This window comes from Opisthorchis viverrini, assembly GCF_000715545.1.
Source record: "Opisthorchis viverrini unplaced genomic scaffold opera_v5_1, whole genome shotgun sequence".
Taxonomy (NCBI): domain Eukaryota; kingdom Metazoa; phylum Platyhelminthes; class Trematoda; order Opisthorchiida; family Opisthorchiidae; genus Opisthorchis; species Opisthorchis viverrini.
The window spans coordinates 5598712-5614533 of record NW_008751657.1 but is presented as its reverse complement, the minus strand read 5'-3'; the positions used below and the strand labels follow the sequence as shown (position 1 = coordinate 5614533).

General features: G+C 42.5%; 1 protein-coding gene across 1 annotated transcript in view; it reads left to right on the top strand.

The window, feature by feature from the left end:
• T265_12449 (hypothetical protein) overlaps positions 1–15246 on the top strand; it is a gene marked incomplete at both ends in the record, with an annotated part of 32323 nt that extends 17077 nt beyond the window's left edge. The window contains 5 exons of the mRNA XM_009163865.1: positions 1638–1901; positions 6567–6653; positions 8617–8943; positions 11579–11765; positions 14294–15246. Coding sequence (XP_009162129.1) covers positions 1638–1901; positions 6567–6653; positions 8617–8943; positions 11579–11765; positions 14294–14324 — 896 coding nt within the window. The remainder of the gene's footprint in view (positions 1–1637; positions 1902–6566; positions 6654–8616; positions 8944–11578; positions 11766–14293) is intronic.
• Positions 15247–15822: the final 576 nt, after the last annotated feature.

Genomic DNA, 15822 nt, shown 5'->3' with positions numbered 1-15822 from the left:
TTCTCGACCTGTAATACTGGAAAGAAGCACTCTCGCTTCACTTAAGGCTGGTTTATCATCCATTCGGACTTATAATGGAAATAAGAGTAGTGAAGATTGGGAAACTAGACCTACTTCATGGGCCCCAAGAAACGTGAAGCTAGTAAAAGGCCGTCCAGAATTCCAGTCAGTTTTATGCTCGGCATTGTTAGGTCGATCTTTTGGGTTCTAAATTTGTGAGCGGAATCTATTGACATTTTTTGAGGGAAGCTGCACACATAGATGAGGTCATCTGTGTTGATGATTGGAGGCGATTGAAAGTTTGTGCAGGAAAACAAAGGGTGGTCTGTAGTTCTATTTGTAGCCTGGGATTTTGTAAACTTAAGGACAAAAATTACGCTTGAATAGTTTATGTACTGTGGCCACGTTGGAAATTACAACATCTAGGTAAAGGAATCGAATTGTATAGGCCAAGCAAAGTCATAAACGAAGCACCGAAACCGTCGAAAGCTCTTGCTTTCAGGTACTGATAAGTGCTCATAAAGGAAACAGAATTCAAGTGGCACTCGATAGTTTTACCTCTACCGCTGCAGTTCTGAGTGCAAGTGAACTTAGCTTGCACTGATCTATCATACATTTCATGCTTTCATGTGAAACCCCTTTTGGTTTAGGCCTTCCATTCTTCCTAGTTGATGAGTCCGTTACCATCGGATGATCATTTTTGATTACATCTTATCGGTTTAGAACTATTGCTTCGTTCCGCATCTAAACCCTGTCCATACTATTGCCCTCATACTCAGTGTGATAGGTCAAACCACTGCTTAAAAGACAAACACATTACTGAATGTCATAGATAAGATGGGTATCCGATTAACGCAGTTGAGTGCGGTTCGTCAACCAGCACGATATTTTTCTTATCTGTGACGCCTGGTAATTAGTTTTTTCAACTCACCCCCTAAGGATAGTTAAAGATTGGTAAGTTTGAATTCGGGGATAAAATACGAAATGATTTCAGAGACTCACGATGATAGGACGCGGTTTGTCGTTGAAGCACCACTGGTTGAGTTAGATGCTAGTTTGGATGGCTACATGATGAGTTGCTGTTGTAACTGTGAATTGATAGTGAAATTCGCGGCCAATTTCAAGAGCACTGCTGCGCATTTTAACGTGTATCCTTGGTGGCGAATGAGTAAGATATTGTCAGAAAAGCTAATATTTTCAGTTAGTTTTCTTGGTTGATGGGTCACTTGTGCAGGTTGTTAATGGTTCCTATTCCCATGGCAAGCGCCTTTGAAATATGACCTGTCGACTAGTTTGCAGCTGTGTTCAGGGACTTTAACTTTTTGTGAAAAGGTGTCAATACTAATCAGCATCAAGAAACTCGCTTCACTAGTGTCATTTTACACTGGGTCACATGGTCACCAAGAAGCGCCAAGATTTTGATAGAGAGTCTTCCTTCACTTCATTCTCGTTTTCTTAAGCAATTCAGTAAATATCCAAAAGCACTTTGTATTTTCTGAATGCTGCACTTTCTGAAAAATCTGCTTGGATGAATGTATTTAAGAAGCTTTAAACCGTAGCTAGCAATGAACGATTTTAATCGTGAAACTGATGCATAAAAACCTACGCTCATTAACGTTTCAACCATTTACTTTCAGTTCTCAATGCTGTGAGCAGCTCAGTTCGTTTAATTTCAAAACGGGAACTCGTCGGGCAGTTACATTTCGAAACCTACGTAATGGACACCAGCAATCCGCCGATGGTGGCATGTCAATTTCAAGTTGGTCGTCACGGTGTCAGATACACATCTGTTCGCTGGAAGGGCGGCAAGCTTGCTACACATCCCCAGTTGTACAGAATTGTTGATACGTTAGACAACGTGAACGGATATGTTTGGAGCAACCTAAGCATCAGAGAATTGAGTAAGTAAAGAAAATCGCCTAGCTACACTGGACAAAAAAGTCAGTCAACTGCTAGCACGACTTTGCAGAATAGTAGGGTAATTACTTTATAAACTATGTGAAGTGATTTGAGTCAACCGTCTTTCCCGCCGAACGCCTGCCCCAACAGATAGCTCACACATTTTGGTTTGAAATTTCCGGCGACAATGATTTGACGCCGACGTGTGAGCTTCTAACAAAAACGGCCCCATACATATAGCGTGTAGTTGTTTTCACTCAACTGGATATTGTTTGTAACCGATCGAGATTTCACCGCTTCCTGATTAGTTTATATCTCTGTACATCGCTGACGGACTCTAGTAAGAGCAAAACCTGAGTCCACTACTTCCTCTGTTTGGAGTGAACTCTCCAGAATTATTGCTTCTAGATAGGAGGAGGATGATTCGAATGAGTGTGACGTAAATGCGGATTGACAGTATAACGAAGGCCAGTCAGCTGATGGATGATGAGTTGTCATTTGAAGCCATTCTCTAATACGAGGCGCCATGCGACTTCAGATGAAGTCTTCCATTGTTGATATCAAGATTCCAAGCCGTGGTGCAATCCATGCTGATTATTACTCATTATGGATGATGCATCAAGGCAAATCGAATTGCGCGTTTTCCTGTATAGCGTTGTTCCCACCACTTACACCTTCTCGTCCAGTCTGACCTTTTGTGCCAAAGTATCCTCAGTGGAATCCAATGCATATATTATCGAGTAGTTGCATGATCATTGGAAAACTTCTTGTGATGTAGGTTTCACTGAAGAATCAGCTTCCCTCTAGGTTCGGACTGCTTGAAGATAACATAGCAACACCACTCTGTAACACCACCTTTACTCACCTCTCTGGGTGAGTACAGCAAGTGAAGCTTGTCGTATTGTAACACTTGATTTATGCACTACTGACCATGCTCGTCAAAGAAAACCTCACTGTTCACCTCACATCTTGTTTGGTAGAAAGACAGGCCATGATATGGTGATGTGGAATGGGCATGTGGATGTGGATGTGGGCCTCATAGCACATGGCTGAAAACCTTGCAGGATAAGGCATGTAACAAAGTCCAGTAAAAGGCATTCACTCAGTTGGTAACCGGGCTTTCTAACTGAATACCTCTTTGTTATAAACTTAACTTTAAACGTATTCAGTCAGCCTAACCCACTTTGTGACAGTTTAGAAGCTACCAGAGGGTTAGGTTGTGCCCTATAGTTACGTCATTCAACGTCAACATACTGTTTATTTCTACAATTTCCCATGGATCAAAATGGCTTTTTCGGGGTCAAATCACTTTCCGAGAAACAAACTCATAGACCATTCTGAAGGGTGAGCTCTCCGTAGGTGAGAAATCCTGTGGAAATTCGGCAAGGAAGGCTTTCTTTGGACCACCTGTGGACTAAATTCGTCTCAGAGACTCGGAAGGGTTTACTGTACCCCATTTATTCATGATGGTCTTTCTCGCGGAAATTATTGAAGTTGTTCATCGTCAACATCACCGACAGAAACATCAGCGCTCAGCACTGATGATTTGTTTCCGTACAACCAAACTTTACTTCAAAGAAAGAAAGAAAGAAAAGAATAATAGTGGATAGGAAAGGGACTTAGTGCCAGCCTATCACAATCATTCTTAGGCACCTGCACCTTGAAAACTCATTCAGGTTAGCTGGATACCGATTGCCAGCAACAAGGTCAACCATATTTTACAGCATCCCTAACTAAGTACATTGGGGATCACGTGGACTCCATCCCGGAAGGCGTGTCGCACCGACAGTGCTTAGACTCCTCGTAGTCTCTTTTATACACCCCGCCAGGTCAAAACTACACCACCTCTCTGCTTGCAGCTATCAGGTTTCAGATAACCTCTACGTAAATTTAAAATGCTGTTTAAAATGCTGTTGCTGCAAATTGCTTTGGATTCAGATTGTGGACTATTGTTGAAAATTCGAGCTGTGCGATACGATTTAGGTTACATTGGTAACCTGTCTTTATTGCTTATCAGAAAATAGGATAGCTGACAAATGTATCAGGGAGATTATTAGAAATTCATATAACCGTTGCAGCATCGCAGTGTGCAAGGTCTTGTCAAAGGAGGGGTTTTTTCACAATCGTGACCTACGCAATAAACTCATGCATAACACGGTTTTCTACAGGAATGTCTTTCAGAAGACTTGTGTGTTGCGCTTTGATTTCGACAATTACCTTTGATCCAACAGTCAAACGCACATCATCTATACTGTGACCATGGAGGGATCTTGTGGGATTCTATTAAACTTCTAATGCACCCTAATTGTTTGAGCTTAGCAGCACCTACTTGTCCGTTGGAACACAAATAATGGCCCGGTTACCAGGACAACCCTCAGTGCAGTTGTCTTTTTTTGTCACAACGTGACTGGAAGCGAGAAAACCTGTGTCACTTTTGAATACAATTAAAAATTGCGTGACTGGAAATGCATTAGCTTGAATTAGATGAGTGTCTGGGGTGTCTGGAATTTAGTGCAGTCATATGATCGGAAAAGAAAAAGCGCAGCAGTGGATGGGCAGAATTGTGCTTTGTAAACCTTGGGTTTCCATGTGCCCACTATCGTTGAACGACAGGCGTGCACTTTTGCTTCCATTTTAGTTTTTTTCTGGCAGGTTCTGTTCCTATGGCTTGCTGCCCAATTTGATATACTGAAACTGGAGATGCACGCGTGCAGCTGCTCTTCCTGTGTGATTGCTTGTTTACCTAGCTCTTTGTACATACAAGTCTGAAATCCGATCGATAATTGGCTTTTACCAGTTAGTTTGATCCGAATATCTGCGATGTCAGTTATTTGTCGTCTGATTTTCGCTGCATTGATGGCTATTCCTACTTTTTCGAAGAGCGTGGGGAACCAGATAAAAGATTTTTTATCAACGATACCTGCTTATTTTGTACTTCGTGAAATTGGAGTGCCTGTAGATTTTCTGTGTTAGGACTGAAATGCTGATTACAGGATAGTGGCAGTCGAGGTTCTTGGAGAAACAACCGTGAAAAACCACTGCAAGTTCATTGGGCTGATACATAAGCAGTTATATTCGTACGTGGTAGCCTCAACGTAAATGGTTTGGCATTTTAAATGAGCGTCCGTGGTGTGATCAGAGGACAGGCAATCCAAACACGTCAAGCCTTAAAGTCAGTTCAGGTTCTGATGCCCACCTCTTGACTGTATTATGACCAGTCCTTTATGTTGGCCAGCCAATACGACCAAATCCCTCTGCAGCTTTCCTCTCAATAGCAATGACCCACGCTAACATGGGATCCATTGACTTTCTTTAGCGATATTTACAGGACAACTCTCTGACTCTGTAATATTAACACCTAGGTAAAATTGGACTAGTCACTGGACACGTCTTTCTTCCTTTAAAGATGAAACCAAGGTGACAGACTTAGGTGAAGACATTTAAATCCATCTGAACGGGTTAAATTACAATCTCCACTGAAAATATCCCTCCTCTATTGCAATAGTTTTTTTCATATGTTACTTCAGAGTTTACTAGAGAGGTATTTGCACGTAGGTACTGAAGAGCCTTGTTATAATGAGGGCTTTGTTATACTAATCAATCGCATTTGAAACCCTTGCTCATCTCGGCTGAACAACAGTGCTCTACTGAAGAAAGATCACTCCGTTAGTTGCACCACATAACGCTGCAAGTAATACACCGACATATCCTCACATCTCATTCCTAACGTACGAAAGCCATTCTCTAAGTCCCCTGAGCGGTTAGTTTGCCTCGACTCAACACACGCCCCAAAAACATTCATTTGTCTTCCTTTGAACGGGGGATGAGACGCAAGATGAGCATTTAGTGTGGTTCTCCCTGCAGAGTTTTCTTCGAATTCTAACAAGCGAGGGAGCTAAGTGACCGAATGTTGCTATGTAAGCCCACCAAGCATCATGATTACATTGACATGTGATACCGCGATAGAGTCGAAGGATGAAACATTGCTTGATTTGTCTTCCGTACCAGCCTCTTTGGTAGAACCTCCAGAAAGGTTAGACTAAGGTTGTATTGATGGAAAGATGATCCCTCAAGTTTATCGTAATCTTCAAGTGGAACCTTAGGATGTGAACAAAATAAGGCCGCTACAGAAGAGAAGGGTCATGAATCCCCGCACCACATGTGAGCTTCCGTTAACACCCTCTGCAGCGCAAGCTAAGGAATACCCTTCTCTATGAATTAACCTGTCTTCACAGCCACGGCTTTTCTGAACTAATTATCCATGCTAAGGAACCTCCTATTCAGTTTTGATGCCTTTCTTATCTCAGCCGTTTTAGTTCAGCACTCAGCTTTTCTAGCTTAGCTTTTTGGTACTTGAGTTGGCACGCAGGAGACTCTTTTGTCGAGAAAAAGGATAGATCCCGGGCGTTACTATAATTGCTCACACTGTAACTACAGGCTGGCAATCGGGGGTCATTGCAATAGGAATGTCTTCGTCTGTGTCGCTAGTTCTGTATTATGAGTTAAAGGAATTTTCACCTTTCTATAGACGCTTTGGTTGTTTGGTTCTACGCTTAACGTGTTCCGGTACTCATTGGAACTGCAACCTGATTTTAAGAAATGAGGACAGTTTTTTCACTCTCTGGTTTTTACATCAATTTTTCCTATCATCACTTATTTTACGACAGCTTTTGATCAAGCTCTCTACGGAAAATATATCTGCCAGTTCAACATTGTGTCGGGATCAATGGAGTCGGCGGAGGTAGAAATTATTGGTAAGTGTGTCTGTCCTTTTGTTATAAAAATTCTAAAGCTGCACTTTACTGCTTCAATGTACTGAGCAACACCAACTTTATGTATGATTTGTCAAACACAAAAAATCTGTTTCACTTAAAACAAAAAGCGACGTTAGTTGATTGGGATAACCTGTCTAGTCAGCGGACCGGCTTGCATCCAGCCCACGTTCTGGTTTATGGTAGGCTGACAACTGCGTCACACTCCTCCAGGCAAATTGGGTACTGATTGTGTATGGTGAAGCAATAAATCAGCGAAGCTCCCTATCGACTAGCTGGCTACATTTGCTGGTGAGGTAGCGAAAGTTATGTATGTTGTGTATGTATGTTATGGTAAATTGAACGCAACACAGCAGGGTTGCACGATTACCGATTTTAAAGTTTATCTAGGTACATTGCATTCGAGTATATGAACACCCTGTACGATATTTCATGACTACTGCCAATAAAATCCTGCACAATGAATGCCAAGCTTCTGTTTCTTAGAGCCGCAATTTGTCTTTGAAACGTGGGATTTGGAAAGCGGCCATTATTTTACTGTAGTCTTCGAAGCAACCAAACTTGAACTTGAATTCAAAATCTTCGCATAAAGAACCCCACCCTAGGAGTCACCGGGGTCTTCTGAGGGGTGTGCTTTCGAGAAGTCATTTAACACTAGATCTTCTGGTTTGGAAATGGATCGCACTGTTTTGTTCCAAATATAGGGTAAATAGTTTACTGATCAATAACTGGTGATCGAATGGAGTCCAGGTGCTAGCTGAAACCATTATTTTGAATACCTCTCGACATTCGTACTGCTTAAGGGAGTGAGAACGCGAATTAAGTGATCGGAAGGTCCGTGATTTCAACCCGACCTCTGCCTCTCGTCTTCCCTTGCCTAGATCCCAGAAACTTGGGAGTGTCCCAGCTCTCGTGTTTCCTTCAGGCGGCATCGCCTGAAAGCATAGTTTGGGCTTGAATGAAAGCAAAAAATCACGGCTTGAACACATCACTTGTGCTGTTCGTAGAAGGTAGTCTGGCCATTGAGTCATGTCCGGTAGTCACCATATTCAAACGGGAACTTACGAATACCATGATGGATGCTGACAATTGAAAAAAATGGGCGAGTCATACCATGCTTTGCAATAATACGAACATTTCACTTCGAAATCTCTTTCCATCTCTTTAGATTTCCATGCCTCTAGATTTGATTGATTTCCAATGGGCGTTACCAATTTTCCGTTCTCAGCTCATTTGATCACAAGTATAATATGTTCGCTGGGTTTTTATTGATGGGTCACTCTAATGGGTCCTGGTATGTCTCAAAGCGTGGGCTATTTCGGTCGATATTTACTTGTGTAAACGAACAGTGCGAAGCCTGCATCCGTTACAGTGTACTGCTAAGGCCAACAGTGAGACCGACTGATGATCTAAAGGCTGCGTTTTTTGCATCACTGCGTTACTATTCCCATTTACTCTCGCACTGGTACTGTCGAAATAAATCACGCCTTCAAATCATATGGAATCAGATCGTTCTGCTGACATCGATTTGGCGCACAGCTGTTGTACGTGGGACGAAGAATGTCGAACGACTGCCAAATTGTCCAAATCCAGACAGGAGAAAAAATGATGTCGAACCTTCATTTCCGATTTCCGTTGGGTTTCCAAGCGGCTCAGGCTATCGTGTGGTGATGGTCTGCCGTTTATCCGCATTCATTTCTGCATTAAATTTGGTGGCAATATTACCGTGAAGGACTCATGATACTGATTCGGTAGACGTCCAGCTGACGGCCAGATTTAATGTGGACAAGGTCTGGTGGGTGAAGCACGTTACGCCTTGTTTAGGAAGCTGACCACTCGCAATATTTTTTTCACAAAGTATTTAGACCTTGTCACACTAATGCATAAGTTATGGGTTCGAGTGCCACATCTATTTTCACCGTCTTTCCTCTCTTCCTCTTAAAAGTGCCTCCGATAATCAAGAGACCTGAACACGGAATGGGATACTTTTCCGATAGGAAATTTTCCTACACTTGTCACCTGCTCGCCTATCCAACCATCACAGGTCCGGTTAGTTGGTCGCGTGACGAACAGCCCATCACGTTGGACAACCAAGGATTTGCTCGAGTCGCTGGCTATGACTGGGAAGATCGGGTACGTTTGGATACCGAAGAGAACTTGAATGATCGTATTATTTTCAATCCACTGCGACCGGACGACCGAGCTGTTTACTCGTGTTCTGTGCGCAGCCCTCTAGGGAACGCCACCGGTGCGTTCTTCTTGCGCGTAAAAGGTTAGTTTTATTGTTTTTATCCTTCTGCCTACAACCCTAGTGGTCCACTTGGCAACATTTGTCGTTTGGTTGGCCCACCCGGCTACAAATGACCAGTTTGAACTGTGCAATTGTGGAATGAAATATAAGCGGTATCCCTTGTTTGAATAGAGTTAGCACTGTGATCTTTAAAAAAAACTACGGCAGAAGTTTAATGACCAATTTGAGTATGTTCCCAACGTTTCAAGGGTCTATTCAACCTGATGACGGTTGACGGTTTTGTGAAAAACTGCTTGAATCCCCAGGTAAATATGACCATCTACCCTTAGGAATTCCTAATGAGGGAACTTTGTTGCATATTCTGCTATAGCACTGTTGTTCTACTACAATTTTTAAAATAATGCGGTAGATAATGCTCATCACCTCTTGATATCACCATGAATTTTTAGTCCATTCAGTCGGTAGTATCAGTGCTCTCTGAAGCCTGGCTTACTAGTTCCGGACGGACACAAGCGACAGCAACATCTTCATTCATAAAATAGTGCACCACAATGGAATCGTAACTTCTAGCTTAGGAGGCGTCGTCCTCTTCGGCCCTCTTGGAGCAGAAAAACTCTCGCATGCGTTATTACTTGTGTTTATTAGTTAGGCATCCATTGCTGTGTTCCTTAGGAGTTAGCCTTACTTGCTCATGTAATGATAATGTATGGTGGTGACACGCCTGGTGGAAAGATCAAGTGAATGCTTTTTTGACTCACTGTTGATTGACATGCACGCAATCTGTATTTCCTCCGTAGTGAACTACGTAAGTGGAAACTGACTGTACTGACTCGTATTGAATTGATGGATTGATTTTCTAGCCTAGGCAATGGCGAAAATAGCTTTAGTCAAACTAATTTGGGCTGAGCAGACAACAAAATATTAAATAATATATGATTGGTAGGCATCTGATGATGATTTTATGCATTCCTGGTTTTTACCTGTAACGGAACTCCTTCCGAGTGACTTTGCGATACAAGTTTCCTCAGGAACACTAGCTCACCTAATAAATAGATCAGCGTGAGCTCTGTTTATTGGAGAAATGAATAGTCTCCACTTGTCACTCGAGCACTGAATGAAGAAGCTCAAAACATCAGAACTTCCCACAGCACTATCAGTGAGTATCTCAAGGGATAACCCTGCGAAGACTCAAAAATCCAGCTCATTTGTTTACGTGGCTTGATCACGTCGAAAAGTGAACCACATACAAGCGAAAATTAGCTATGACTGATGCCGTACTTCTCAAGTAGCCCCTGAAAAGATATAGGAAAGGTGGTTCACTGTGCTATCGCCATATCTCGAAAGCATCTATTCTAGGATGACCTCATTCTCAAGACCACTGCGATTTGAATGTATAAACAATAACAATGAAATAATATTCACCCTTTCGGAGCATAGCTGCCATGCCCGAAGGGAGCACGAGGGCTGAAATACTGTCAGGCTACCAGAACCTAGATAGGAGCGGCCTAGCTGCCGAGGTTAAAAACTCCTATTTGCATAGTTTTTGTTCAAAATTGCGATAAGATGGCCTGTGGCACTGAAGTCATGGTGTGAAATGGAAGCCAGAACATCATATGTCTGTTGCTGTCTGTTACTGGATATCATATGGCGTAGGTTGCCCGTGAATTTCAAGCTTGGCAATCTACTCCAATTCATATCACTCCTGAAACGATGAAAATCTGCGGAGAATATTTTTGAAGTTTGTACCATTAAAAACTGAAATGTAGTTGGTTTGAGACTGGCTGCAGCGCGCAACTAACAATGTCTAAGAATAATCGAATGTGAAATATTCCGGATAAGTCTACGTAGAATAAATTGACTTTTCATAGGTTTTTCTGCTCTTCCTAGGAGCTAGAAATGCGCCAAATAACTCAGCTAAACCTTGCCCAAATGTACGCCTGTGTTTATTCTGATTGAGATTCACCAGTTATTTATCTCACAAATATTTGGGGAGATTCGAACCCGCCACCTTTCGCCTAGTAACAGAGCTTCGAGCAGCTGATCAGCAGTCAGACAGGACACAGTGCCACTCATCTTTAAATGACAGAATTTACATCACGTAGTCCCGTTTTGATCACTTCCTAGACGAAAATTTCATGCGCCCCGTGAACCACTTTTCCTTCTGAGCTACTTATCATTCAGTAAGACAGACACAGTGCCACTCATCTTTAATGACAGAATTCACATCACGTAGTTCCGTTTTGATCACTTCCTAGACGAAAATTTCATGCGCCCCGTGAACCACTTTTCCTTCTGAGCTACTTATCATTAGCCAATACTTTGGAGTTAAACAGGTAACACTGAACAATGCATGAGCTCCTTGAAACAATCAATGAACCTAGTAACACTTCATTTTTGGATGGACGCATGTTGTATAATTAAGAGGGGCTCAATGGAATCCATCTTTCTTTTCCGTCTACTTTTGACAATTTCTCGGTCCGGAAAAACTAACTAGTGCGGCATTATTTTCTTCTGGTGAAGCTCTTGCCTAAAAGCAGGGAAACCGTACCTTGTGGTTCATATTGTGAAATGAGCGAATTTGCCTATTCGATAAAGATGCCTATATAAGACCCAGTAAACCACCTTCTGAACACGCCCATTTCATCTTACGTTCCAGACCGATGGGCTGTCTTTTGGCCTCTCATTGGAATAGTGCTCGAAGTAGTCGTCCTCTTCATTGTAATTCTGATGTATGAGATTCGACGTCGGGCGCTAGCGAAACAGCGAAATACCGAGGAGCAGAGTTGTGTCGGCGCCAAGCCTTCCGGTTCTGCACTGGGCTACCATGATGCCACGGGCGATACGTAAGTTGGAGACGGATGAAGGTATTTTAAACATCACGAACGCTATATCGTCTCGTTTCGGATTATTCGTTCGATCATGATATGCTGGCTGACAACATTTAGTCGAGTCAGTCATTTTTCTCCCAGTTACTTATGCAAATGAGTCACTCACATGAAAACTTTATTCCCTTGAAATGAATCAACTACTCTCTCCTTCCGGAAGTCAGCACAATTCCTTTCCTGTTTTCTAATCACGCACAGTTGAATGGCGTGAAGACCGTTAGTTAATGCATTGTTTACCAGCTCATGCGCATCGCAAGAAGATAAGTCTAACATGTCTAACATGTACGCCATGCATGTGGTCCGGACACACCTTGCACTTCCCAAGTCTGTCACAGCCGTGCAGCTAAACTGGTCTAACCTGTGCCGTAGTTTATAATTCCCTGGGTGTCGCTTTAGCGTAACACGTTGACTGAACTACCCTGGATATGAGACAGACTTCTTCTTACACAAAACTACGTTGCCCTGCGGAGACCACCCGGAGCGACCGACTTACAGTACAGAGGGTTCAAATGGCTGAGCAAAAGCGGCATCTCTTGAAAAACAGTCTCTTATGTTGTTTACCTCTCCTCAGGAGAACCAATGGTGTTTGTCAGCCAAATTACCTTGGGAACTTATATTCCCATCTGCACGCTAGAACTCGCTACCTGCCTGCTCACTTCGTAAGTGAGTTTTGCATTCGCATTAGCGGCACCGACAGTTCGATGTCTTTGATTGACAAGCAGCAGTAGGTTAGTAGCGACAGCAGTAAAATGTAAGATATGAAACATCAGCTATTTTAGTATAGAGTGTGTTCGCCAATCGCAACTACAACTAATAATAACACAGAAACTACCAAGTACATTGGTGGCTCGGACTAATTATATTCATGCCAAGTGGCTGCCACCGAGAAGTGCTTCATGCGTGACTCAGACTAGCGAAGAATTAAGAAAAAAGGCTTAAGCAAACCTCTTTGCGCTCGTGGTCCGGTCAGCCCTACTAGACTGAGTTTCACTCGCTCTTTTTGCGCTTGAAAGAAGACTTGGAGAGATACAGATATCGCTTGGCCACTATGCTGGCTGTTAAACTCTGTCCAAGATGTCCCAGTGAAGTCTGGTTGGTGTTTGTGACTGTCTCATTCACAGGTTCGCTATTAGTGCTTATAAGGTTTCATCTGTGAAAATTACGGCTTATTAATGCAGGATCTGAATACAGTTCGCTTTTCATTTTAGATTAATATAATATTACAGTAGTATAGTGATGCACTACAGTTAACACAGTATGTATTTCGAAGAATCTTGCACCAAACCTTCATCCAATTTCTTGTTTGGAGTCACATATGATCGTGTCTATTCCTATTGGGCAAATCCAGTGCGTTATACTTAAGCGGATGTAAACAAGTAAAAAGTATTAACCTAGTGGTTCTCATCTTTTTCTGAGCTGTTCAAAACCATGAGATTCAACCATGCACCGACTAAAAACTAGTAGTTTATGTTTCCACCCAAAAAATTGTACTTATGTATATTGGCCACCATTCTCTTGTGTGCTAGATTCTCCACTCGAATACCAATATTCCGAGTTGATTATTCCATTATCACCATCATTGCCGTCATCGACGGCACAGCATCGGTATCCAAGCGCAGATGCTTCGTTGCCGTACGTCAAATGCAGTGCACTGGCATTTTACGGTCAAGCTTTCCAGACAAAGACTTTATTCGTAGACCCTGATTGTCTTCCCGTCCATGTTTAGGGGCCCTGACAGTATCATACCCTGTGTACAATGATGATTTCTACAACCGTTATTTTGTTGTGCTTTATTGTGACGTGGTCGGACACGGAATCTTCAACCTATAACAGAGAATCAGTATTTTCTGTGACCCGTGGAGCACTGGTAGTGTTGTGAATACAACTCACAGGTAGTGGATTTCTGAATGAATGAATGAATGAATGAATGAATGAATGAATGGGCGTCGGTAGGAAAATATATCGACCATTGAACTTCAAGTGGTCTGGTGTAAAGTAAGGAGGTGATTTTGCACATCTTGAGTGACAACAGAAATCACACCCAACATGGACGGATGCCTGGGGTGGGCGGATGAGATCGAACTCTATAGGATTATGTACATTGTGTACCTAGAGTTCTCCATTGGATATATTCTAACCCCCTACCTCCTACATCAGTGCTTGGACGGCAGCACCAACCAGCTCACTGTGGCCAGTCGCTGTGCAATTCCTCGACTGTCATTAAAATAGATAGGGGACCAATCTTAATAAACCGAATAAGGGTTATATAGAGTGGGGCTTTCTTCAGCGCAGCTGTCAGATAACACATCAGGCAAGGAGTTCTGTGGCTCATTGACACTTATTGTCATTTAAAAAGGCCCCAGTATCTTGTCTCGTTTCATTACATTATTTTTGAAATCTCATTTTTCTTACAAAGTTCAACTTTATTTGTGCTTAATGGTAGTATGCTCTCAATGGATGTTTATCCCCTTCGTTTCCATTTTCAGGTCGATTCGTTATCGACAGGCGCGAGCTTGACTTACGGAATCTGAACTTTTTGTTCAACAGAGACCACATTTTCTCGAAAACCCTCCATCTTTATACGATTTATATTTCGGAACGCCGAGATTGGAGGCCTTTCACTAAGTTATGACGGGTACAGGTTCCTGTCTGCCCTTCACAACAAAACACATTCATATTTCCTCGAGCATCTTAGCTTGCCACTAAGCCAGAGCAAACATTTTGTATCCACCTTCTGGGTTTGGCCATTGTAAGCAATCAATCATCTCCTAGGGTCCCTTGTGGGTGGACATCATCTGCTCTCTTCCCACAAGCGTTTAGCTATCATGCTATTACCTAATAACATAAACAGTTTCTCCAAGAACAACAATCCGTAGACTTCATCTTCCTACCCACACACAGACAAGCGCACGCACATGCCATCACCATGGCAACCTAGCAAACACCCCCTCGGGTTTGGGTTTTTCCTACTCTCCTCAGTTAGATTCAGAGATACACTGTTATTTTGACTTCCTTCGTTGATATTTCCTCTAGAGGACCTAGTTACAGACATTCAACGATTCGGATTGTCCGCTCATTTTGGTACTGCTCGGCTCGATTCAGTGGATGACTTTTTCTATAGATATGTTTCATCTACGCTTAGGTGCTCACTTTGCTTCCTCGGTACTTCTTCATCGTTATTGACTCGCAAAAGAAGCACATCTCACGACAGCTGTGATATAGTTATGAATTTATCTATACCTTGTCTACTTGTGCAATCGGGTAGTATTATTCGTGTCGACACCAGAAGCACCGGATGCACGTTTGCTGTTTCTTCCTTCTTTCATTCTATATTGTTGCAACTTAGCATACAGCAAAAACTGTTGTCCTCCTAATGTCTGTAATCTGACGGACTTTTGGCGAATGTTCTGAGAATGATTTTTTAATCACTACTCCAGACCACTCTTTAAAACTCCTTGTTCTCCTATCAAACGTTGCGAAATGTCAGTTCCATCCACTTGGTAGCCTTTGGTACAAAAACTACAGCTCCAAGGTGAAACTCGAAGTATACTGTAAAATTCCGTCACTTAATACCATGTGCGAAAGAGTCCGTGTGCCAGAAATCGATCAGGCTGGCGGACACTGCCAGATCATTCGATATCTCACACCTCTGCAATCTCAGCATGAGCGATAGTTACAAAATCATTTTCTATAGGAAACTAGATATGTCCCGATGGTGACCTTAAGATATCTCCATGGGATCCCAGTAAGGTCTCGGCGCAAACTGGTATTTCCACGGGGAGAAAGACGAAGAATCGCACAGCTTTTGTTTACCTTAATTTGGAGGGACAATATACTGAGATTCTTTCAGAAACCCCTCTAGGATCTCGTTGAAAAATCATAGCAGTGCCACCAAAATGCCTCATTCAAATTAGTGGGACGTTCCGATGTTGAAAGGGATGAAAATCTGAGACAAGTTAGCTGAACCCAGCCATGGCCTGATGCTGGAACGTTTGATTTGAAAGAACTGAACTGA